This window comes from Ovis canadensis, chromosome 8 (assembly GCF_042477335.2).
Source record: "Ovis canadensis isolate MfBH-ARS-UI-01 breed Bighorn chromosome 8, ARS-UI_OviCan_v2, whole genome shotgun sequence".
NCBI lineage: Eukaryota > Metazoa > Chordata > Mammalia > Artiodactyla > Bovidae > Ovis > Ovis canadensis.
In genome coordinates this window covers 97,987,332-98,014,093 of record NC_091252.1, presented here as the reverse complement: position 1 = coordinate 98,014,093, position 26,762 = coordinate 97,987,332, and the positions used below count along the sequence as shown (strand labels likewise).

General features: G+C 45.5%; 1 protein-coding gene across 2 annotated transcripts in view; it reads right to left on the bottom strand.

Annotated features, from left to right (window-relative positions):
- Window positions 1-511: 511 nt before the first annotated feature.
- PACRG (parkin coregulated) overlaps window positions 512-26,762 on the bottom strand; it is a 536,574-nt gene continuing 510,323 nt past the window's right edge. Inside the window, exons 5-6 of one of the 2 annotated variants that reach the window (XM_069598879.1) lie at window positions 885-1,005; window positions 512-608 (exon numbers count right to left, since the gene is read on the bottom strand). In XM_069598879.1, coding sequence (XP_069454980.1) covers window positions 533-608; window positions 885-1,005 — 197 coding nt within the window. In that variant the 3' untranslated portion in view covers window positions 512-532. Of the gene's footprint in view, window positions 609-634; window positions 1,006-26,762 lie in introns of those variants that run through there. The other variant, XM_069598880.1, reaches the window with a different exon arrangement.

Below are 26,762 nucleotides of genomic sequence, written 5' to 3'. Positions count from 1 at the left end.
CTTGACTTGTTCCCAGGGGCGAGTGCTACGATGCACCTAAGTCATCTTCCAAACTGATGAAAGGCCCCAAACCGCCTGCCGGGTAGCGTGTTGTCAACTACACCAGGGTCCTGGGGTGTAGGATGTTGGACTACGAGGGACAAGGAAGCAAGCTAGCATTTTAAAAAAGTCGCCCGTGCCACATGGCATTTCATACCCGACCCAACCCCCTCTCCCCTGTGCCCCCCTCCCCCAGTATAAGCTGGGAAGCCCTGCAAATTCCGGTGGGCCAGAAGCATCAGTTATGTTTATAACCAAGGTTCGGAACACGCTGGAAACTGTCCCCCTGTAATGGGGGCATAGATCCCACCGTTCTATCAAGTGTCAAAGCACACCATTCTCCCCAGCTGCTGCGGAGGTGCTGCTGAAAGGGCCCTCGGGTCCACGACCAACACCTATTAAGCAGCCGGCCTAAATGCTCCCCTTCCAACCTCTGACATCACCCTCAGGGCAGGCAGACACAATTGCTGAATTGCGTACGAAAATCATAGTTTTATTGTCCATACAACCGAAGGCTTAACTCGGACTCCTGCTTTCTTTCCGAGCTGGATGAAGAAGCGATTCTTCTCCTGGAACAAATAAGCACAGTACACTATTGTCATCTAAGAAACAGGCACTATTTATGTATGGGAAAGCCTTGCTCTCAACAGGGCTAACAATCCGAGGGCCCGTGAGCTGCCGTTTCGGCAGCTGTGTAAATGCTGAGCGGCCGAAGTCGCGGGTAAGGAGATGCTAGCAGCGGCAGACGGGTGGCGGGGAGCACCCCTGGGAGCACCCCCTCCGCCCAAGCCCAGATGCCTCCCTGCTAGTTCAGCAAGCACGACTCGTAGGTGGGGACCATGTACTTGATGTTGATGAAGGCGTCTTCACCGCCGTAGCGCTCGAAGGCCTCCAGCGTCTCCTGGATCAGGTCGCCGATGTTCTCCCGCTTCTGCTGGCTGTAGTCGATGCCGTCCCCGGAGTTCACTGGTTCATGCAAACAAACACACAGAGAGGCCCGTTACTGTGTGGCGCTTTCCCAAAAAGTCCTATGCATGGGTCTAGGCACTGGTCTCCAAGGCCTATTGCCTTGAGACTCAAGCATGTAATGTTTGACATTGACATGGATCAGTCAACGTCGGACCATTTGACATGATCCTGGTAGAGTCTCAGGAGTGGTGACAGATAGACCAGAACACAAAATCCCACTAGAAGGGAACTGATGAAAGGCCAGCAGAGCGTAAACAAAAGTGAGGTGCTGAAAAGTCATCTCAGCTAGAGACATCAGGGCGTAAATGAAAACCAGGTGACCTGTGGTTACAGCACAGCTCACAAGTCAGGGACTCAGTCTCAGACACGGTAATTACATCAAGAGTGTTCTCCCAGACCCTGGCTTCTTCAAAGCCCCAAGATGGCCTAGTTAGAAGGAAGGGCCCATGGTCAGACAAGGGTGCTGGCTTTGCATGATCGCAGACAGACACGCGGTGTAGGGGAGGACTTAGCCTGTGTCTGGGGCTTGCATCCGTGGGGTGCACGCTGTCCCCTCCAGGCCTCATTAACCCCGGTGTTCAGCCTCTGCTAGTACCCCCGCCCCTCCCTATCACTGGGGGTGCAGCTGGGAGCGAGGATGGCCTCGCCTGCCATCTCTTCCTCATCTCTTCCTGAACGCCCCATCCTAGTCCTCAGTTACGGCTTCACAGGGACGGGAGCTCTGCTGGTGCTGGGGTCCAAGTCCAGGCAGGTGGCCTGCCCTGGGGGTCGAGGGGGCACACCTGGAGGACCTGGCCGAAGTCTCACCTCCCTGAGCCTGGAAGAGACTGCTCAGCTGCCTCTCAGACTCTGCAGGAAGGGGTTCCTGGGCTGGCCATCCACGGCCTGGGTGGGAGCCTGGGTCTCATGGTCTCAAAGTGTTTGGATACGAAGCATCTGATCGTGTGCTACCTGAGAGGTTACCCAGGTGTGTGGGGGTCTGCTTCCGTCCAGAGAACAGAAATTCCACCTAATAATAGTCCTTGTTGTATAGTCGCTCAGTCGTGTCTGACTCTTTGCCACCCCATGGACTGTAGCCTGCCAGGCTCCTCTGTCCATGGGATTTCCCAGGCAAGAATACTGGGGTGAGGTGCCATGCTCTCCTTCAGGAGATCTTCCGGACCCAAGGATCAAACCCACGTCTCCTACATCAGCAGGCGGGTTCTTTATCATCTGAGCCACCAGGGAAGCCCAGGAATAGTCATGGCCGGTCTGTGAGTTGTATTTCCCACCCAGATTTCTAAAGGCTTCAACACCGCTCATTCTCCCAGTAAGCGAGTCATCTTTGTGCCATTGCTGACACTACCCCACCTGATCTATGATGAAAGGAAAGGGCCATGGGGTGGGCTGAGAGGCTGGGGGGATGGTGAGGACGAGGGCTCAGGCCAGGGGCGCTACGGGGAGAGCAGCCACAGCTGGAAAATGTGCACTCTCCCAGATGAACGTGTGTTCATTTTATTCAGATTTCAATACAGCTCCCAATTCATGTCTTGCTTGAATGTGAAACGGGGTGGGGTGGGGGGGGGGAATGGCATTTCAAAGCTGTTTTTCCCCAGTTATTTTGAACATTTTAAAAAAGACAGAGTAGTGGTTCAGACCAGTAATAAAGGTAACAATTACAATCCCACACAGCATAGATAAGCAGTTCTTTTGCTTGATTTTCCCAGAAACTTGTTAGAGAAATATCACTGTCTTTTGTAACGCAGAGAAAGGACATGGTTCTCCTGATTAGTTTCGTTTGGTGGGGGGTGAGGGCAGGCAGAAATACTACTAATTTTCAGAAAGAGAAAGGTTATGAGTTACACAGCTGCGGTGCATATCCATTTTCCATAACGAATGAACTTAAAATGGTTTGCAAAGCCATCGTCATGAGGTGGATTTTGCCCTTCTCATGGTGGAAGCCTTTCTGCTGTGAAGGAGAAAGATGGATTTAAGGTAAAGGCTGATTTACAGAGTAGCTGATCACCTGAAATATTCATACATGCTAGCTGCCCAGGATAAACAAGAGATAGGGTGTTTGAACAAAGAGTTATTGCCTGGTTGTTTTTCAGCTAAAGGTAAACTTTAAAAATCTATACAGACAAATACTTAAATAGTTTAAAATCAAAAAAAGATTTACAGGGTGGTCTTAGAAGAGAGTCAGTGCAGCCAGGATCTCCCACCAAGAAGAACATGGTGTCCATCCACTTGGCGGGGGGGTTTCCAACACGACGAGGTTTGGAGTTGGATTAAGAGAGAAGGGGCTTCCCAGGTGGCTCCGTGGTAAAGAACCCGCCTGCCAATGCAGGAGACACAGGTTTGATCCCTGGGTCAGGAAGATGCCCTGGAGGAGGGCATGGCACCCCACTCCAGTCTTCTTGCCTGGAGAATCCCATGGACACAGGAGCCTGGTGGACTACAGTCCACGGGGTTGCAAAGAGTCGGACACGACTGAGCGCACACGGAAAAGAGAGAATGAGGGAGAAGCTTGTGTGCATGTGTGTGTGTGCACGCTGGGCAGGGGTTGGTGGTGCGTGTCACAGGAGAGAGGAAAAGATGCTAAGGAAGAAGTTCCCAAAGAGAGGAGGCAAAAGCAACACAGTCCAAAAAAGGTGCAGCAGGGCCGGAAACAGGTCACGTGTGTGACAAGGGAGGCCGGGAGGAAGGCGTGTGTGAGGAACAGGGTCGGCGCCCGGGATTCCGAGGGGGGCCCTGAAGGAAGCCAGCGACAGTGTCTGGGCTGGTCCCTGAGATCCTCCCACCCCCGGCCCTGATGACATTCCTGGTGAACTCCCCTGCTCACGAAACAGGTGGACTTAGAGGGTAGTTGGCAGGATGCAAGTTTGCACGGCCTGCCGAGCCCTGGCAAAAGTGCCCCAGGCGCAGGTGGCAAGGGTAACTGGTGATGGTGCTGAGTTGTGACAGCCTTGATCCAGTTCCTGATAGACAAAGACACGTAAATTAATCACCAATAAATGGCGCCTTTTGTTGGGCTGTTAGTCAAAAGGTCAAGGACTGAATAGATCACGGGACGGACATATTTTCCTGGTGGGGGCAGAGAGGGGTGGGAAAGTCTGCACACAACGGAAAGCTTAACACGCCCTGTTTGTCCCGTTGCCTCCCAGAATGCTCTCAGGACAAGCAGCGCTTTATTTCAATAGTGACCTATTCTTACTTCTTAAAAAATATGTAACTGTAGGAGTAAGAAAGCTATGTAGCTTTTTTGTTTCTCAGCGGTGCATAAACCAAGTGATAAAAAGAACAGAGCAGAATAACAGTTGCTTATTGAGAAAGGGAGTTGGAGTTGGAATATTCCGTGATTGCAGAATGTGTATCCCTGGGGGAGGAAAAAGCCCAACAAAGGAGCACCGTCCCTTCCTTCGGGCGTGGGAGGGATGAGCAGGCACGGTTGAGGGTCAGGCCACATTGAGGGGCAGGTGAGCGGGGCGGTCTCCATTTCAGAACTGCTCTAGAGTCAGTTTCTTTGAGAATCTGAGTTTGAGGCGATTAGGTTGAGCTCCTCATTTTAAATATGTACGACGTCGCAGGAAAACACGCTTGTGAGAACAGGATGCTTTAAGAACAACCCCGATGGTTGTGTACAATTGTCAGCTCTGGTTAGGATGATGACATTTCAATTCAGGAAGCTGGGAGTCTATTTTCTTTCCAATAGCTGGAAAGATACATTGAAGAAGGAAAAGATGTGTATTATTTATAACCAAACAAACAGGACCCGGAACAACAGTTCAAACCAGACTTGGCATTTCTGAGGGAATACTACACAGGTAGGCTAGAACCAGGGCTTCCGTTTCTCCTCCTGGAGGTCTTTGTGTATGGGAGACGAGCCCCGACTGCTTGAGAGTCTCTTGGTTAAGAATTATCAGGTTGGCCAAAAAGTTTGTCTGGAGTTTTACATAAGCTGGTACAGAAAACCCCCAAGGAAGTTTTTGGATAATCCAACATTTTGACGACGCTTGTCATTCTGAACGTTGAAGTGGTTTTGGATTGTGTAGGCAGTATGTTGCAGCATGGGCAGCCTCCTTTTCTACCTAAGCCTGTTTAACCAGCCCCCACCTGGATGCTTGGAGAAGGCCATGGCACCCCACTCCAGTACTCTTGCCTGGAAAATCCCATGGACCGAGGAGCCTGGTGGGCTGCAGTCCATGGGGTCGCTAAGAGTCGGACACGACTGAGCGACTTCACTTTCACTTTTCGCTTTCTTGCACTGGAGAAGGAAATGGCAACCCACTCCAGAGTTCTTGCCTGGAGAATCCCAGGGATGGGGGAGCCTGGCAGGCTGCTGTCTACGGGGTCGCACAGAGTTGGACATGACTGGAGCGACTTAGCAGCAGCACCTGGATGCTTCCTCTTCCTCAGGGCTGTTTTGGTCAGCACTGGCTGGTATGTGTGTCCCAGTCTTTCTGCTGTCAAGGGCATCCTCCCAGTGAATGAACTCGTGGTTGTGAAGTGACCGTCATGCCCCCTCGCCCCCAAGGCGTGGCCAAGACATCAGAACTTCACATAGGTGCATGTCTGCTAGGCAGGGGACCTGGCCTGGCAACAGACCCATATCATGGAGGGTTTTGATGAAACAGCCTCTTCGCATTTTTACAATGTTTATACTGTGTAAAAGCTTTCTTCTTTTCTTTAGTTACTACTATTATAGGAAAAAGGCAGGAAAAGAAGATAGAAGCCAAGTGGGAAAAAGAACACTTTTGGTGGCCAGAGCAAAGTCTTCCCAGGTTGCTGCTGGTGGCACCTCCGGCCATTCTGAAGGGTGATGGGCTCTTGGTAGACAGCACAAGATGTGCTCATGCGGACTCATGCCAGATGGACAAGACGAGGCTCTTGCCTTTGGGGAGCTGGCCAAGGTCCCCGGAGGTCACATTCATGCCCACCAGACTGAGTCTGGGCTGCGGACCCAGCCCAGAGCCCTGTGCAGCTGGCCTGTCCTGCTGCTCGGACCCTGCTGGAGACTGTCCTGGGAGGATGCTTCTCTGTGAGGGCAGGCCAGACTCCCGAGCCCCTTCATCCCAGGACAGGAAGAGCCACGGAAGGAAGCACGGGAGGGCACGGGACGCTCAAGGAGGGTCACATCCAGGTTTGGATATTTCTGACTCCAGTGTTTTGACCAATACTCTTAAGTGTATCCTGGAGAAGGAAATGGCAACCCACTCTTGCCTAGAAAATTCCATGGATGGAGGAGCCTGTTCCAACAAATGAAATAATTGATAAACTCGACCTATTCCTTCTGCTTCCCAGGTGGCTTAGTGGTAAAGAATCTGCCGGTTCGATCCCTGGGTCAGGAAGATCCCCTGCAGGAAGAAATGGCAGCCCAGTCGGGTATTCTTGCCCGGAGAATCCCATGGATGGAGGAGCCTGGCGGGAAGGCAGGAGCGCACCGAAGGCTAAATTATAGTCACTGGGGTCGCAAAGAGCTGGCCACGACTTAGTGACTAAACCACCACCGCCACCTACACTCTCTGGTCGAGACTAAGAAAGAAGTGGACACATCTAGACAGAAGCAGCGCTTGCCCTGGTCCTGCAGAAGTGCAGGGGGGTGTCCTCCACACAGTGGACGGGCTGAGTGTCCGCGGGTGGAGGTGCTGTGCCCACCCCACCCATCATTCTGAAACCGTCCTGACCTGGTGCCTCTCAGAGCCAATGCACCAGACATTCTTCAAGACAACACCAGCGTGGGAAACTCAATTAAAAACCACCAGAGTGAATCCGGAAATGGTAAGCAGTGACTCAAGGGAGGTCCAGGCTACTGTTATCCATCTTTTTTCACACTGCATACCAACTTTTGGAAGCTCCGATTTTGTGGTGTAACCCGCATGCCCAGTGACAGCAGTGCTCTGTGTGGCCTCTTACGTGTACGAGGGCCCTTGAAATAGCTGTGAAAGTGAAAGCTGCTCAGTGCCTGACTCTTCGCCACCATGGAATTCACCATGGACTCTACAGTCCATGGAATTCTCCAGGCTGGAATACTCGAGTGGGTAGCCATTCCCTTCTCCAGGGGATCTTCCCAACCCAGTGGAAACTAGCAAATATCTCAGGCATATAAACAGATTAACCCGACAGAACAGCATCCACCACAGCCTTTGGCAGCAGCGGCCGGAGAGCCAGGCAGAGCCCTTGTCTCACCGCACCGAAGGTGAGATTTTAAAAAGTACTAACAAAAAAACCCACAAAACAACAACAACAACAAAAAGAACCCAAACCAAAACAAACAAACAAACAAACAAAACCAAAAAAACAAAAAAACAAAACAAAACAAAACAAAAAAACGAAGCCATTTCTTTCTGGATCAGAAAGCGCGTTTTTTGTTTTTTGGGTTTTTTGGGTTTGGTTTCTCAAATGTTGAACTAAACCATTTGAACAGCTTTAAAGTCCAACTGAAAGGGATTTTCCCTGTTAAGACCCATAATCAGTGATGGCTTCGGCCTCAGCTAAAACTGCACACCTTCTGCCTGGGTCTGCATGATGCCACCTGCCCTGCAGAGAGATTGAGCCCTTGGGGCCCGGGTTCACATGTCCGCAGCGTGTGTGTGGACTCTATTGCAAATATCATTCTTATAAGATGTTCTTATAACATCACAGATGTTCTGTTGGATGATTCTGAACACATTTCCAGTTCTGGGTTTAGTGGATTTAGTAGTTATGAAATGGGGATGACCCCAAACAGTAATTCCTTGTTTGCGCTAGTTGGTATTTAGACAGAAATGTTAGTTGTAGTGGAATAAAACTAACATTTTCAAAAGATAATCTACTAAAAAGATGACTCATCATTAAAAAAGATTTCATTAAAAAGATAGCTCTTTTTCTGTTTTTTTTTTTTTTTTGCATTTCTTTTCCACGGGGATGGTCTTGATCCCTGTCTCCTGCACAATGTCACGAACCTCACTCCATAGTCCATCAGGCACTCTATCCATCACATCTAGGCCCTTAAATCTATTTCTCACTTCCACTGTATAATCATAAGGGATTTGATTTAGGTCATACCTGAATGGTCTAGTGGTTTTCCCTATTTTCTTCAATTTGAGTCTGAATTTGGTAATAAGGGGTTCATTATCTGAGCCACACTCAGCTCCTGGTCTTGTTTTTGTTGACTGTATAGAGCTTCTCCATCTTTGGCTGCATAGAATATAATCAATCTGATTTCAGTGTTGACCATCTGGTGATGTTCATGTGTAGAGTCTTCTCTTGTGTTGTTGGAAGAGGGTGTTTGCTATGACCAGTGCGTTCTCTTGGCAAAACTGTATTAGTTTTTGCCCTGCTTCATCCCACATTCCAAGGCCAAATTTGCCTGTTACTCCAGGTGTTTCTTGACTGCCTACTTTTGCATTCCAGTCCCCTATAGTGAAAAGGACATCTTTTTTGGGTGTTAGTTTTAAAAGGTCTTGTAGGTCTTCATAAAACCGTCTTCATAAAACTTCAGTTTCTTCAGCATTACTGGTTGGGGCATAGACTTGGATAACTGTGATATTGAATGGTTTGCCTTGGAGATGAACAGAGATCATTCTGTCATTTTTGAGATTGCATCCAAGTACTGCATTTCAGACTCTTTTGTTGACCATGATGGCTACTCCATTTCTTCTGAGGGATTCCTGCCCGCAGTAGTAGATATAATGGTCATCTGAGTTAAATTCACCCATTCTAGTCCATTTTAGTTCGCTGATTCCTAGAATGTCAACGTTCACCCTTGCCATCTCTTGTCTGACCACTTCCAATTTGCCTTGACTCATGGACCTGACATTCCAGGTTGCTATGCGATATTGCTCTTTACAACATCGGATCTTGCTTCTATCACCAGTCACATCCACAACTGGGTATTGTTTTTGCTTTGGCTCCACCCCTTCATTCTTTCTGGAGTTATTTCTCCACTGATCTCCAGTAGCATATTGGGCACCTAATGACCTGGGGAGTTCTTCTTTTGGTATCCCATCATTTTGCCTTTTCATACTGTTCATGGGTTTCTCAAGGCAAGAATACTGAAATTAAAAGACGCTTACTCCTTGGAAGAAAAGTTATGACCAACCTAGATAGTATGTTCAAAAGCAGAGACATTACTTTGCTGACTAAGGTCCGTCTAGTCAAGGCTATGGTTTTTCCTCTGGTCATGTATGGATGTGCGTGTTGGACTGTGAAGAAGGATGAGTGCCGAATAATTGATGCTTTTGAACTGCGGTGTTGGAGAAGACTCTTGAGAGTCCCTTGAACTGCAAGGAGATCCAACCAGTCCATTCTGAAGGAGATCAACCTTGGGATTTCTTTGGAAGGAATGATGCTAAAGCTGACACTCCAGTACTTTGGCCACCTCATGTGAAGAGTTGACTCATTGGAAAAGACTCTGATGCTGGGAGGGATTGGGGGCAGGAGGAGAAGGGGACGACAGAGGATGAGATGGCTGGATGGCATCACGGACTCGATGGACGTGAGTCTGAGTGAACTTCAGGAGATGGTGATGGACAGGGAGGCCTGGTGTGCTGCGATTCATGGGGTCGCAAAGAGTCAGACACGACTGAGCGACTGAACTGAACTGAACTGAACTGAAAAAGATAGCTCATAATACTTATGAATTTATGGTTTCTTTCAGTCTTTCACCTTTTAATTTGAATTAAGGAAGGGTGAGAAGAGACACAGATATATTTTGTTTTTTAAGGAATTTTTGATTTCAAGACCTAAAGTGTCAACATTTGTTTTGCCAGAAATATCCCATTTGGGGTTTGCTTAGATCCAATTTACTTTATAGAAATAGCATTAACCTGTTTTAGAATAAAAGTGCTTTCTCCCATAAGGTTTGGAAAATTACAGTGGAAATAATTGTAAACTTTAGTCTGATTCTTTCTGGAGATGAGAGAATGGAAGTGGAAGGCAAGAGGGCAAGACAAGCCAGGGCAAAATTCATTTTTTTCTACATTGAATAAGAGAAGAAGCCTTTTGGGGAGATGTTTTGAGGTTATCTACTTCTAGAATCCTAAAGAAATGCTTTCATTTTTTTATTTTTTAGCTTTGCTATGTCACTTTGAGGAGATTCATCTTTTTCCCCCTTAGTGATAACTTGACTTCATAATCTCCTGGAAAGTGACTGTTTGCAACGTACCCTTAAGTCTGACCATATGATGGATATTTCCAGAGTGTTGGTTCATGGCGGATGTGAATCAAAGTTGCAATGGTTTTGCAACCACAGACTTATAATAACCAGAGCATATGTCATACTAGAGATGCCCAAGGGCTTAAACACTCCAAATCTCTTCAGATCTTGTTGACCTTAATGAAATTCACAAGATTTCTTTCCTCTGAAGATAAAAGCTTTGAAGCAAGATCTGGATTCCCAGCTGGATGTCTGTCTCTCTCCCTCTCCCTCTGACGCAGGAGCTGGGTAACTAAAGCCAGAGGTTCCTAGCCCATCATAGTTTTGAAAGTTCAAGGAAAGGTTTTCATCTCTGAATGGGGCACTGATCACTGGTGAAACTGAAGGTATCACGGATCTTGACCTAATCATGAATTAAATATTTAAGTGCTCCTTCAGACAACTGCCAACTCCTTTCTGAACAACTGCCATTTTCCAAAGTAGATTTGTTCTGTAGGAAATGAACAATGATAACATTGGGAGGTATCGTGATACAGTGGGAAAAAACATTGAATTTCAAAGGCAAATAACCTGCAATGTAAGTTTTCAAACCTTAGCAGCTGCAATGTCCAATAACTTACTAGATGGTTAACTATGGACAGGTTACTTGATTTCTCTGAATCTCAGTTACCATCCCTATAGAAAGAAAGAACTGAGTTTGGGTGAGCTCTGTTCACCCTAACATTACTTTATATAATACCACAATACAACTTCGGAATAAGCTTTTGGAAGTGAAGGTTATTCAATAGATGCACTGTATTTCAACTGAAAAGATAATCACAAAGCTACTGTATAATTCTTCAAAGTAAGCCACAAAACTTGTAAGTACCAAATCCAGCTTTCACATAAGTTCTAAAAAAAAAAAAATCCCAAGGAACCAATGTTTATATAGTTGTCGTTTAAAAAGAAAACACTGTCAAAACCTCAAATTATTTATTGACACACTACCCCAAATTATTCCATTCTGCTACTTCAATAAGTCAATATGGATTTTGATGTGTTAGAATAAAGACCAAATGTATGGGCTGATTTTTTATATATATTCAGGTGACAGTGATTTGGTCAAGACCATGTAAAGGCAAATTGGATTCATCTCTGATCAATGACTATTTTGACTTGAAGTTATATTGAGAAACATAGGTAGGTTCACTAGTTTATCCCTCTTTGGGATAACTACACTTATAGGTTCAGTCACCATTGGACTAACCTGAAATCCTAGCAGTGAAGTGGCAGTGCGTCCCTTTTCTTGTTGGCCAAAGGAAAAGGAGCAGAGCGTTCTAAGTCCAGCTCTTGTCCCAATTCTATTTCCTGCGGGCTTATCTCATGGTGGAGTAATAATAACAACAATAATAATACGAGCATAAGGTCATTTGAGAGCTAAGAACAGCTAGATGAGTTAGATGCTATTCCTGTCCCAGCACGGAGAAGCAACCTGAGGTGGAGGAGGTGAAATCACTCGGTAAAGTGATACAAGCCGTACACGATGCTGGGGTGCTGAGAAGGAGAAGCGGTGGGAGGCGTCTGTGGAGGGAGAACAAGAAGGTGATGGGAAGATCCAGAAAGAGAGGTCTAGGTGTCCTCCGCCAGCGCAGACAGCATGCAAGGGATCAAGAACTTGGTTTTTCTAATTCTAGGAGAATTTTAGCCCTGCAGAGAAGGAATGGCATCTGGAGAGCAGGTCTCTGGGACTATACATGTCGGGGGGATGCTCTACCACCTGCAAGCAATCAATGCATGCTTCCCAGGGCAGCAAACTGTTCATCTTGGCCTCATTTTTACACTACAGACTATTCTGCTATCTTTCCTTCCTTATACAAGCCCTTGAAATAGTGACATCCTTTACCAAGATATGTGCAGGAAGACAAAATGAAGGCTGACTTGATTTCAAGGACTTTTTTCAGGGCCTTACGATACAGACAAAAGGAGAAGGGGGCAGCAGAGGATGAGATGGCTAGATAGCATTACTGACTCAGTGAACATGAATTTGAGCAAACTCTGGGAGATAGTGGAGGACAGAGGGGCCTGGCGTGCTTCAGTCCATGTGGTCGCAAAGAGTTGGACATGACTTAGTGACAAGAACAACACAACACAGGACTGTGGGAAAATCCTGGGATAAGCATCACATTCCGTCCCTCCCACTCCCCTCCTTACAAACACTTATGACTTATTTCTAGACCTGTAGGTATTGGTTCTATGGTCTTACAGGAAAGGGAATCATAGGCTTTGATCTGCCTGAGGCAGGAAAACAGTCTCAGAGCACTGTCCAGACTGCCTTTGCTACCCGTAGATGGACACCTGGTAATCAGACCAGAGGGGCTGGGGAAACCTGTAACTATAGAAGAATAGGAAGAGGGTGAGACAGTGTAAAGGAGAAACTTTTTATGACTGTCTGGATGGTCTTCTGATACCCTTTTAAAAAGTCAGATTCAAGCCACAGATATTGGGGAAGTTTACGAATCAAATTTCAAGGTTCCTGTGGTCCGTGAAGACGAGGGAAGTCTCTAGTGTTCCTTTAGGAACCTGTACCTTGGGATTCTTGAGTAGTAGCACTTGATCGGATTGAACGCCTGTGTGGAGGCATTCAGGGGGCTTCCCCCACCCCTAGCCCCTGAGCCCTACCCTCTAGGTCAGCGCTGACTTCACTGGAAGCAGGAGCCCACGTGGTGGCTCAGATCGGGGCTCAGATTCTCCGTGTCTGTATTCAGCTTGTGGTGGGCAGTGGTCTCTGTCATAAACCCAGTTGCAGAGCTTCTCTGGCCCACCCTGGGTAGCAGCTAACAGTCTACTTGGTCTTTCAAACTCTCCTCTTCCTGATTTGCCCTGCAGATTAATTTCCAGTCACTTTCTCCTGATTAATAGCCAACACCTCCACACTGTATGAGAGACCACATTCAAATTCCTGATCGAGCCCTCTGTCTCCACCCTCCCTTATGAAGTCAATCTCATATTTTGCTCCTTCCCAAGACCATCTGTTTCACCCAGATGTGGATTTCTTCCTGGCCTCAGTGGGCATAATTTTCACTCATGTCTTTAAAAACCCCCTCTCCCTTCTGGGAAAGTCCAACCTCATTTCTTTTCAAGGATAGTTTTGGATTTACTTACCCTGTGGAGTTGACTCCACAATCTTCTTTCTTTTGAATTCCTAGAGCTGTGGTCAGTAATCCCTCCATGGGCCTTATGAACATGTCAATCTAGAACCCTTAGGAAGTCATTTATGAAACTTAGTTTTCCTGTATTTTACCACCTCTTGAAGGATAGGATCACACTACTTATAAACTTTGTTTGTTGGCGTCAAATACAAATTGAATATTTGTAAAAGGGATGAATGAATGAGTGAGTAAATTATTACTTTTTGTGTTTACTCAATCGAGATATAAGCAAATTTGGTTCTAAGTAAATTGTATGCTAAATATAATGCCCACAATTTGCCCAATACTTATTCTTTATTTACTATTTACAAACTTGTGAGTTCTTATCCTGGAGATAATAGCCTTATGTGGATTCAGGAAGATTGGGTATAAGTACATACAGGGTCTATATAGTTAGCCTTATCTCTTCTCCAAAATCCTCCTTGATTTAAAGTGGAGTTTATTTGGGTTGGGCTTCCCTGGTGGATCAGATGGAATCTGCCTGTAATGTGGGAGACACAGAAGATCCCCTAGAGAAAGGAATGGCTACCCACTCCAGTATTCTTGCCTGGAGAATTCCCTGGACAGAGGAGCTTGGTGGGCTACAATCTATGGGGTCACAAAGAGTCAGACATGACTGAGAGACCAACATTTCACTTACTTGGGTCACCCTTTATTTTGAGAAGAGAAAACTTTCTTCCTCCAGAATGAAAAGAAAAATCATATTACCTTATTTTATCGATATCTAAATTTTGCTTAATATAGTTTCTTTCCTAGCTATTAATACCTGATAATTCTCAGTCAGAAAAATAAATGATTTCAATGGGAAATACTGATTCCTGCTTTCAGGAGTGATGCAACATACTGGAAATAATTTCACTGCTTTTAGACTGATGCTGAAAACTTGGAAATGGACCCGAATGACCACTGTTATCATGGTTTTTCCAAGAAATATTAGTGACACAACCCACCTTTAGTTTTCAATTTTGTTTTGTATTGAGGTACAAAAATGAGAAAAGAAATCCAGATTTCTAACCAGTTTTATCAGCAGATGCAATAAACTTGGGGGGAGACGTACTTCTCAAATTATCTCTGTTAGAGCTTTTATCTTTATCATGAACTCAGAATTCAGAAGCCCGTGTGTGTCCATGCTGGTAATCGCCGACACAACAAAGTTTGCTTAAATCGTTTTGGAGGAATAGCTGCACAGAGCCACCGAATAAAAGACCTTCATGGCCTTAATGTAGTCTTTATTCTGCTGCAGAAACTAATTAAATAGATAAACTCACTAATGGTGCTCACGATGAAAAAAACACATCATGCCGTTTCTGCAGATCTGATGGTTCCTCGATTATCTACGATTTATCTCAGCTTGGCTAAACTAGCTACTTTTTGAAAATTTGAAGATGAATTATTGGGTCCAAAATCTAATAGATTTCCAGGCCATTAACTGGAAATCTTACTGAGTGGGAGTCTTTCTCATCAAATGAGCTCAATTAATGCAAAAATAATATATTTAATGAACAAATCAAAGCAATCTGCTGGGCTGAACCGAGTTAACGACTGTATATGTGATAAGAGTTAAAGCCTCCAAGCCTTTTACAACTGTCTCGTTTTGGAGTCACCTCGAAGTATCTCTGAAAGCTCTGACTAGCAACTTTTATCACCATCTACACTAGTTAGTTAAATGTGGCAGAAGACATCAACTCTGCCCAGGAGTGTTCATGCAGAGTGTAACCTGCAAACACTGAGCTCACCTGACTCCATTTTTACAAACATTAGGGGCTTTGCTAAAGTTCAAGCCGAGTTTTGGCTGCATGGGAAGGAAAAAAAGAGGTGTCTAAGTCATGGGGACAAACTGTGGCCATTCAATTTGCCGTGGCAGCAAGATTGGGCTTGCACAAGAATTGAAACTAAAGCTTGTTGGAAACGCTGATAGGTAAAATATGCTGACTTTTGATACTTTGGAATAAAGACTGATTATTTGCTTGTGTTACATTTTTCTCTCTCTAAAATTCCTCAGTTTAGTGCACATGATTACTTTCCTCTGAATCAGGATTGTAAGAGTAGGTGAGTCCAAACAAAACCAACTGGAAATACACAGGAGCATCCCTGTAGGGTTGAGGCTGGGTGCACAAGAACATGCCCTCAGCCTGTGAGTGAATCTCTGGCTGATTCAGGTGTAACAATGCCTACCTGGGAGGAGAGATTCAAGGGCAAAACAGGAGAACATATGTTATGTCTTTATGAAAATAACAAGCTGTTGATAAACTTGGACAGTTCGTATCACTGTAGTTTCTGTGATGTCAGTACCCAGCTTTCCAGGTCACAGTGGATTGCTTATGATTTATCTCTCCTATGGGTAGGATGGGCTTCCCTTGTGGCTCAGCTGGTAAAAAAAATCCGTCTGCAATGCAGGAGACCCTGGTTTGAATCCTGGGTCAAGAAGATCCCCTGAAGAAGAGATAGGCTACCCACTCCAGTATTCTTGGGCTTCCCTGGTGGCTCAGATGGTAAAGAATCTGCCCACAGTGCAGAGGACCTGGGTTTGATCCCTGGGGAAGATCCCCTGGAGAAGGAAATGGGAACCCACTCCAGTATTCTTGCCTGGAGAATCCCATGGACAGAGGAGCCTGGTGGGCTACAGTCCACAGGGTTGCAAAGAGCTGGACATGACTGAGTGACTTTCACTTCACTTTGCTTCGCTTCACTTCATTTCTGGGTAGGACGGGAAGACTAGCCCGCAGAACACCAGGAAGTAAGCATTTGGCTTCTATAAGAAGGGCTCACTCCAGACAAGCAGCAGAGGGGAGCCGCTTTGTCTCCAAGTCCCGCAGGAGTGTGAGTTTACTGTCAGCTGTCTGGACTCACTGAGCACATGGTTCTGCCCTGCTGGGGATGCCCGTTACTCAGGCATAGTTTTTTCTGGTCTAGATGGGTTCCTTGGACCTGTCTACCTCACAACCAAGGTTTTCGGTCGCAGGACTTCATAAGCTAACAATTTACAGCGTAAACTTACACTCACTTGTGGCCCTCAGTACCTTTCCTCCCTAGGTAGAGCCTGATCAGGGGTGCCCACGTGAAGGGTGGAAAGATGGGTTCCTGTCTTCCTGCAGATATTAACACCCCAATAAACCAAGGACTTGCTCCTTAGAAGAAAAGCTATGACAAACCTAGACAGTGTATTAAAAACCAGGGACATCACTTTGTTGACAAAGGTCCACATAGTCAAAGCTATGGTTTTTCCAGTAGTCATGTACAGATATATGGAGCTGGACCATAAAGAAGGCAAAGTGTTGAAGAATTGATACTTTTGAAATGTGGTGCTGAAGAAGACTCCTGAGAGTCCCTTGGACTGCAAGGAGATCCAACCAGTCCATCCTAAAGGAGATCAGTCCTGGGTGTTCACTGGAGGGACTGATGCTGAAGCTGAAACTCCAATACTTTGGCCACCTGATGCAAAGAGCTGACTCATTGGAAAAGACCCTGATCCTGGGAAAGATTGGAGGTGGGAGGAGAAGGGGATGATAGAGAATGAGATGGTTGGATGGCATCACCAGCTCAATGGACATGAGTGTGAGTAGTCTCCGGGAGTTGGTGATGGACTGGGAGGCCTGGCGTGCTGCGATTCATGGGGCTGAAAAGAGTCGGACACGACTGAGCGACTGAACTGAACTGAACTGAAGTATGTCCCGGAAGTGGACACATCTCTGGATAAATATCTAGCGTTCAGTCCCTTCACCTCAACCAGCACCATTTCAGAGGGCAAAGAGTGGCTTGCAATGAGTTGCTGTAACTTCTGGAGGGCCCCAGGGCGGTCGTACCCTGGGAATTGAAAGAATCTCAGGGATTGTGGTAAGAAATGTAGAGGAAATCACAGGGTCAATTACTTTGAGTAATTTAATTGATTGATTATCAGGCTTTTCTGGTGGCTCAGTGGTAAAGAATCCGCCTGTCAGTGTAGGAGATGCAGGTTTGATCCCTGGGTCAGGAAGATTCCCCTGGAGAAGGGAATGGCAACCCACTCCAGTATTCTTGCCTGGAGAATCTCACGGACAGAGGAGCTTGGCAGGCGACAGTCCCTAGGGTCGCAAAGAGTCGGACACAACTTAGCTATTAAGCAACAGCAACAACTGAATTGATTATCACCTTCAGAAGGAGGGCCATTTATAATGGTTAGATTTCTAAAAAAGCTTTGCACTCTTTGCTTGTGAGCACGCATCCACCAACCCGCCAGCCACCCAGCCCTTGCTTCCTGGGTCATCCTGTGGAGGGCCAGGCTCAGTTCCCCACCAGAGGGTGGGCACAGGCACAGCCACGTGGGTGGTTTGGTCAGCTCTCTTACAACGCGCCTTAAGTCACGACTCTGGGAGTCACCTTCAAATCGGATCATTTACAAACGAGGCCATATGGAAAACTGTCGTTATTTTGGTTTGCGTGTGAAAAGCGTTAATTTGTGACATGTTGAATGTGTGATGTACTACAGCCGATTTAACCTCGTGCCGGCGTGTCTCCGTTTCTCGCTGCATGGGGCACCCCAAAGGATGGAAGTGGCGCCAGGAAGCCCAGGCTGGAGGCTGGGCAGGGCTTGTGAGGTAAGCTCTGAGGAAGCAGGCGGAGGTGAACCGGGGCATTTGTTCTTACTGAAGGTTAAAAGACCAGTAGCAGTGGAAACTGAAGTCTGCTATTTATCTTCAGGCTAGGGACAGTGCAGACAGCTGCAACACGAGCCTCCTCACAAAGCCATGCCAATAACCTTAACCGTGACCTCCGGCAGGAGACGCATTTCAGTGGGCGTACTGCTCTCTCTTTTAGGCACAAATATGCACAGTTGTGTTCATTTTGTGTTGAGGTCAGATGATTAACTTGAGGGCCCTTTTTAGTGAATAATAAGGGGGAAAAAAAGTCTTTACATCTGACTCCAACTCAACAAACGAAACGAAGCTTTCTAGAGGGAAGAAAGTCGCATATTACATGGACAGCAGATTTTAAGGCAAAAGTAAATGTTACTTAAGGACTTTGAACCTGATTAGCATGGAGCCAATGCAAGGTCAGATGGATAACTCACATTCCATTCAATTAATCAAGGTAAATATAATTATTTGGTAGATTTTTCAGTACATCTGACCTTAAGTTGTGAACTATCTGGGTATTTCTTTTACTTTTTCTGTGGTTACAGCCTGTTATAAGATGTAACACTGTAGATTAAGAAAAAGAAAGCTGTTGATAGAGATCAGTGAGAAGCATTTATTGATCAGCAGGTCTAATCATTACCTGCTCCCAAAGACCAAGGTAAAATGAGACACGTGAAATATATCACAGGGCTGCTCGTGTCTGCACCCTCTGCAGTCCCTACTCAGGGTTGAGTTTGTCCAGAAACCAGTGATGGATTCTATAGAAAACTATATAACTAGGAGCCCAAACATTACTGATCTAACAAGTAAAATGAAAGCTCAAAATTCCAAATGCCATTAAGCCCTGTTAAAATTGTTTTTTGCTTGAAGGAACTAAATTGACTCACTTTTTATTTATTTTACTATTTCCCTTAAAAAAAAAAAAAGACCTGGCAGCTCTAATACGGCAAATCAGAATTTGGGGAAAGGAGTAGAATTTGGGCTGGGGCGGTCTCTATTTGTATCTCAAATAACATTCAGAAAACAAAGATCATGGCATCCGGTCCCATCACTTCATGGGAAATAGATGGGAAAACAGTGTCAGACTTTATTTTGGGGGGCTCCAAAATCACTGCAGATGGTGATTGCAGACGCTTACTCCTTGGAAGAAAAGTTAAAACCAACCTAGATAGTATATTCAAAAGCAGAGACATTACTTTGCAGACTAAGGTCCGTCTAGTCAAGGCTATGGTTTTTCCTCTGGTCATGTATGGATGTGAGAGTTGGACTGTGAAGAAGGCTGAGCACTGAAGAACTGATGCTTTTGAACTGTGGTGTTGGAGAAGACTCTTGAGAGTCCCTTGGACTGCAAGGAGATCAAACCAGTCCATTCTGAAGGAGATCAACCCTGGGATTTCTTTGGAAGGAATGATGCTAAAGCTGAAACTCCAGTACTTTGGCCACCTCATGAGAAGAGTTGAGTCATTGGAAAAGACTCTGATGCTGGGAGGGATTGGGGGCAGGAGGAGAAGGGGATGACAGAGGATGGGATGGCTGGATGGCATCATGGACTCGATGGACGTGAGTCTGAGTGAACTCTGTGAGATGGTGATGGACAGGGAGGCTTGGCGTGCTGCGATTCATGGGGTCGCAAAGAGCCAGACACGACTGAGCGACTGAACTGAGCTGATATAAAAAGAGCTGCCATGTAATTCTTATGGTAGGCACTAGAAGTGTAAGCATCCCTTATATATTTCACTTATTTAATTTTCACTCTCAACAACCCTGTGAAGTTGGTAGTTATTACCCACAGTTTTACAGATGTGGTTCAGAAAGGTTTAGACCTGACTTTCAAGTATAAAATTTAACCATGATATGCAAAATAACCAAATGTCTTTATGGATATTTTGACCCAGAAATTCAGTTCTGATACATGTGATAGCAAGGTGAAATAAAAAATGTCATGTTAAATAACTGCTTTAACAATGGATATATTGTGAAAACTGGTTTCTCTCTGTATAGCTTTATAGCTTTGGAATTTTCTGTGTAATTAATAGTGTAAGGGAGAAGGCAATGGCACCCAGTCCAGTACTCTTGCTTGGAAAATCCCATAGATGGAAGACTCTGGTGGGCTGCAGTCCATGGGGCCCCTAAGACCCCTAAGTGGACATGACTGAGTGACTTCACTTTTACTTTTCACTTTCATGCATTGGAGAAGGAAATGGCAACCCACTCCAGTGTTCTTGCCTGGAGAATCCCAGGGATGGGGGAGCCCAGTGCGCTGCCGTCGATGGGGTCACACAGAGTCGGACACGACTGAAGCGACTTAGCAGCAGCAGCAGCAGCAGCAGCAGCAGCAGCAGCAGCAGCAATAGTGTAAAGTTAATAATAATTTTGAGCCACCATAGTTGGAGACAAGGATAGATATGGTTATTGGAACATTTGTTGTATATTAGAAAGATTATGTCAGGTCCTTAAAAATATTTCTTTCCAAGTTTTCTCCAGTGTGTCCTTTTCCTTAAGTCGCCATTTTACATTTGGAGAAAACTGAGATCAGTATTGACAACCTGACTTTTATTGACAAATTTTAAGCGTGAATTTTGTTTTTAGTAATTTTCCTTGACTCTCCATGAAAATAACTTGTTGAAAGTTACCATTCTCAATAAGTTTAAGATTTTTATCCCTTTTCAAAATGCGTTTTAAACTGTTTTATAAAAATATTTCTGTAGGGGATACAAAACCATATTATGATGACATAGTTTGTTTTACCCAGGCGATTTCATACAATCATACATAAAGCAATATTATAGTAGATTAACTTTCTTATATGAGATTAAATTCTCATTAATATATTTTTAATGTTTTATGAAAAATATTTTAATACAAAGAAGTACAATTTCCTCATCTATTTTACTACAATTGTGTTTTTTGTTTTAGATCATTTTCATTAAAATATCTTGTTTCCTAACCAAAATAAAGTTCACTTTTTTTTTCTTAAAGAAATAATTGGGTCATATTTTGTAATTGCCATTGGAAGTTATCACACTAGACAGTATCTTGGCAAAAATAGGATCTAGGTTGGAATTGGAAAAGAGGAAAGTACAAGAACATATTGTTACTAGACTTTATGAGGATATATCAAATTGTGGTTAGTACTGTTGTATTCTTTTAATCTCTTATATTCTTCACTGATGTTGAAAAAAACTTGATTTTCTAGACCCTTACTTAACTTTCAAAAATGCTTACAACTTCCATTAAAATTCTCACAACACTATAAGCCTGTATTCTTTACATGTTGAGAGCAAACATACATTAACAAGTCACATGTATTTGTGTTAACTTTCTCTAACAGTCATGTGGACAGTCGTTAATGTGTGTTTGTCTTGTTATATTGCCTTCTTAATTCCCATTCTGTGTAAGATAAACATTTTAGTAACAAATATTTTTTATTTCAAATGACCATGTATATGGGGTATAAATGAAATTTCCAAAAATTCTATTTCTATAATTCCTAACGTAATAGTCAACAGTATTCAGCAATCTGGCTGAGAAGGGCATACTGCCTCGGATCACCTAGAAATGAGCATAAAAGCCTTAATTTCACTGTTGTCCTTAACTGTTGCCCTTAACTGTTGCCCTTTGGAAAGGCTGTTCGATCACCAGGAGCTAGAAGGGCTGAGGCTGGGCCTCTAGATGTTCCAAACCGCAGAGGCAACTTTGGTGCCCACACTGCAGCTTGCCCTGGGAGGGGCTTGCCCGGTGCCCCCGAACGCATATACACACGACGGTGGTGTAACTGCCGTCCCCCGCCGGAAGGATCTAAGACACTTCCGTTTTATCGTTGAAGTCGAAATCAATAGTTCATTATTGATTCTTGTTCATGACCTAAGTGTCATTAAACTCCCCAAAGAAGAACATGCTGCGTAGGATTTCCTAGAAACGACTCTTGCTGTTAAACCTTTCATATTAAGCATAAAGGGAAGCCTTGCAAAATCTTTTCGAGTAGCCTGAATAATTCATCGGTGCACCGGGAAGACGTCTAAATATTAGCACTATGTTTGATTTTCCTTTCCGGATCAATCTATATCTGTTTCTATCTTTGAAAAAAAAAGAAAAAAATCCTTGCAGGGGTGTGATTGCTCACTCATTTCAATGAGCCCTGGTCACAAGGTAATGTTCGTCTCCTGTAAAAGCTCAAAGGGAACGGAACAAACCGTTTTAAGAAACAGAACTTTGCATTAATCTGACGTAGACTCAATACGATTAAAGAACATGAAGGGAGCCAGTTAGGGAGTAGAGGCGTCATTTGAGTCACACACTATTTAAGTCAAAACTGATAGCTTCCTCTAACATGTTCCCCTTCATTCTGAATATATTTATGCTTTATTTTGGTGAAAAATGTGTTCTATGAAAAACGTTAGATGTTGGGTTTCAGGAGCCAAAGAATCTGGGCTTGCCACTTGAGAAAGCTCACGAGGAAGACTCAGCCCTGTCTCACACGCCACGTCCCTTCGCTTGTCAAGACTGGTCACCCTCTCCATCTCTGCTGCCACCGCACTTGGCCCTTGGGAATCTGTCTCCAGTTTGCCTAACTACTGCAGGGACTGCTCCACGGGTCTCTGCTGCCTTCTGCCTTTCCAGGCCCTCAGATCCATCCTTTACCGCCACCTAAGTTAACTGTCATGAACTCAGCTTGCACAGTTATTTCTCTGCTGGTGAAAACATTCAGAGATTTACCATTAGCTGTGGAACAAATCCAGCCTCCTTGGCCTGGCATTAACCCTTCTCAGTGGGCTTGAGGCCAATCGTCAGATTCCCATCCTCTCACACAGGCACTCCGGGCTGTAGTCAAATGACAGCTGTCATCCCCAAGCAGGGGTGGCAGACTGCCCACCTCCTCAGCTTTCCTCGTGTCTTTCCGTCTGGTGGTCATTTCCTCCCCTGCCTCGCACCCCTGTTTCTCAAGATCTGTAAGGCTCATGCTCTCTATGAAGGCTCTCCTAATTGCTCCTTTAGCCATTCACAAGGGGGTTATGCTTCCCTTACCACCCTGATCACCAGGAAACCCATTTTACAGGCATAGACAGGAATTAAGTTCCTTGAAGATAGGAACCATCTTTGCATCCTCCAGAATGTCTAGCTTAATATGTGCGTGCTAAGTCACTGCAGTTGTGTCCAACTCTTTACAACCCTATGGACCGTAACCCACCAGACTCCTCTGTCCATGGGGATTCTCCAGGCAAGAATACTAGAGTGGGTTGCCATGCCCTCCTCCAGGGGATCTTGCACCCAGGGATCAAACCCAAGTCTCTTATGTAGCTTAATACAGTAGGTGTTAAAGAAACTGTTGGTTAGGAAAATAAATATGAAGGAGTAGCTTTGCTGCAGGAGGGAAGGGTGTCTGGCCCTCTGTGGCACTGGTATCACTGGACCAGTGGGATGCAGGGGCCAGGGCAGGGTCAAAGCTGGCAAGCAGAGGGGTCCTCTGGAGGTTCAGCAAGACCCAGGAAGAAGCCACTGGAACTGAAGCTAGGAAAGGAGAGCATTTGAATGAGAAGGGAAGTCAGTGCCTCCCAGGAGGGAAGTGTTCACGTTTGGATGAGAAACCATTTGCTTGAAAATCCTTGATTAGCCAAGGAGAGGACCAGAGAGGTAGATGAGAGGCACAGAGGAGGCCCGAGGTCTACAGCCCCACCGTCAGTGTCCCGTCCTCTCCCTGACCTTCAATTCACACGAAGCTCACGCAGCTGTGACTTCATTTAACGTAGTGAGATTTATAAATGAGCATCATGTGGAAGGCCCCCGCCGAGTGCTCTCCCCTTGAGGCCCGGCATCGTGGTGACAATGCTAGCGTGTGTTACAGGTCTGGCTCAGTCTCCTGTGGGGTTACTGCTCCTTTCCCTTGAGTCCCTTGGACAGCAAAGGGTTCAAACCAGCCCATCCTAAAGGAAATCAACCCTGAATATTCACTGGAAGGACTGATGCTGAAGCTGAAGCTCCGATATTTTGGCCACCTGATGCGAAGAACCAACTTGTTGGAAAAGACTCTGGTGCTGGGAAAATTGAGGGCAGGAGGAAAAGGGGGTGAAAGGATGAGATGGTTGGATGGCATCACTGACTCAATGGACATAATTGAGCAAACTCCCAAAAGATGGTGAAGGGCAGGGAAGCCTGACATGCTGTAGTCCCTGGGGGTGGCAGAGTCAGACAGGACTTAGTGGTTAAACATGTGTTGAGCCTTTTCTAATGCCAGGTGCTGATATCTCCAGTACTTTGGCCACCTCATGCGAAGAGTTGACTCATTGGAAAAGACTGATGCTGAGAGGGATTGGGGGCAGGAGAAGGGGACAACCGAGGATGAGATGGCTGGATGGCATCACTGACTTGATGGACGTGAGTCTGAGTGAACTCCGGGAGTTGGTGATGGACAGGGAGGCCTGGCGTGCTGCGATTCATGGGGTTGCAGAGTCCGACAGGACTGAGCAACTGAACAGAACTGAACTGACCTGTTCTTAAATATGTTATTTTGTTTAAACTTTGTAACAAAAATCTGAGGCTGTTATTATTATTAGCATCCTTAGAGTTGGCTTCCCTAGTGGCAAGCCACCTGCAAGGAGCCTGAAGTTCGATCCCTGGGTGGGGAAGATCCCCTGGAGAAGGAAATGGCAACCCACTCCAGTATTCTTGCCTGGAGAATTCCTTGGACAGAGGAGCCTGGTGGGCAACAGTCCATGGGGTTACAAAGAGTCAGACAAGACTTAGCGACTAATACTTTTCACAACTATGTATTAGATAAATGGATTTGCCCAAGTTCACACAACAGATAAAAGAGGCAGCCAGGTCTGGCTGGGGGCTGGCTCTGCGGAAGGTGGTTGGGGTTGGGGGCTCTCAGCCCCTCCTCCCAGCCTCAAACTCTAGCCAGCTTCCTCCCATTGTTCAGCCTGGGGTCAATTCACTACATTTTCATAGGCCAAAGGAAGGGGCAGCAAAGAGCTTTAAGACTTGAGTGCCTTGGAAATTTTTCTCCTAAAAGTAGGTTTGAATATAATGTAACCTGTTTAAAACAGTCATTCCTTGATTGCTGAAGCTAGAGGCAGCGTGATAGGGGTTGAGAACAGATGGTCCACGAACTGGGAACTGGTCGAACAAGTCGCTTAGCTCTGTGGGTCTTCCCTTCCTCATGGGGAAAAGGGGATCCTAGTGGCTCCCTCCCAGGACTAGTACTAGGGGGAGAAATGTCAGCGCGTGTCTGGTGCCTGGTGAGTGTTGCCCTAATTGACATGCTGTCATTGCTGTTGGTATTTAGACTGGAGTCATCAGGGAGTTATTTAATTGATCAACGTTGGGGAAATAGATTGATTATAAGGCTTTCTTAACTTTTATTTAATCCTCTTTCAGATATAATCTTAAGTATCCAAAAAGCTAAAATAATTTCTAAACAGAAAGACTGATGAAATCAATGGAAAAATTAAGAGCTATTTATGAAAGCCTGATGCAAGACTGAAAATAGAGCGGTGTGATCTGTAATGTCCTTCAACAGTGTTTTGGAAACGCTTAGGAAAGAGCCACATAAAGAAAGACATCTTTTAACTGGTTTGGTCCTAATGCCTCTAAAAGCCAAATGAAGAAAGTCAGTAAATGACAAGAGACAAACAAAATCAAAGTCCTGGCAAGCACTGGGACGAGGGGAGGCCCTGACCTGGGGGCCAGCTGGTGGCAGGACTGGGCAGTGGCTCGGATGGCGCAGACCCCGAGAATGTCAGAGGTGTCAGCCTGAGCCTGGCTTCCCACCACCTTCCCAGCCTCCCGTCCGTATGCCAGACTCTCACATCGCAACGGCGCCGGGCTGACCTTGACGCCTGTCCTCCTCGATGCAGAAGAGGACACTTGGTCCCCACTTCACTAGTCACGGTCTTCCAGTCGTCCCTATGGCAATTCACAGTTAATTGCTCTAACGAAGGGAAACCACTGAATATGTCACCCCCAAAAGAACACGGAGTCCTCGATTCACTTGCATTTCTCTGTAGAATGCATCTGATGGTTTTTGATTCATGTATAACCCACCAAATTTCAGATATTATGCAAAGCTAATTTGTGTTCTCTGTGTATTCTGGGAACATAACTGGGAAAGTCATCCACAAATGTGTGGTGTAATGGATGAGTAGCTATTCTGTGATACAAAGTTCTCTGCATTATTTTTCTTGGATAATCAAGAACTCATTTTATGCTCACATTCCAGGTAAAGAGCTGCATAGAATGACTCAGCATCATAAGTCTGGTAGCGTGGAATTTACGGTTTTATTCGTTCCTACCCGAAGGTATGATGATAACAGCCAAATTCTTCCACACTCCTTTTAAATCTCAAATGTCAGATAATGTTAATAATAGCCACTAGTTATAGAGAGCTTGTTCTGTGGTGTGTACTTTAGAGGCATTGAATCTAATTTTCTCAACAGTCCTGTGCAATTGAGCTTATTATCCTTATTTAACCGATGGAGAAACAGAGGCTGAAAACTGTGAGGGGCCAGGCCCAAGTCAGGGAGCTGACAGGGGTCAGAACCCCGCTGGGCTCAGGTCTGTGGGCTCTGTGGGTCCAGCACTCTGCTCTCAGCTGATCACCCCACACACAGCCTGAGAAGGAAGGGCCTCCCTTTGGGAGAAAGTATGTAAGCTCTGTGATGGAAAGCTCAGCATCTTTCTCAAGGTGAGTGGGTGACCGCTCACTTCAAATACTCCGAGTACCTCCGTTTCAAGTGCACGGGAGGAAACTGCAATTAAGGGGGGAAAAAAAAGAGAGAGAATCTCAGTGAAGTTCTACGACTGCCCATTATCACAAGCTGAATATCTTTCCCAAAAAAA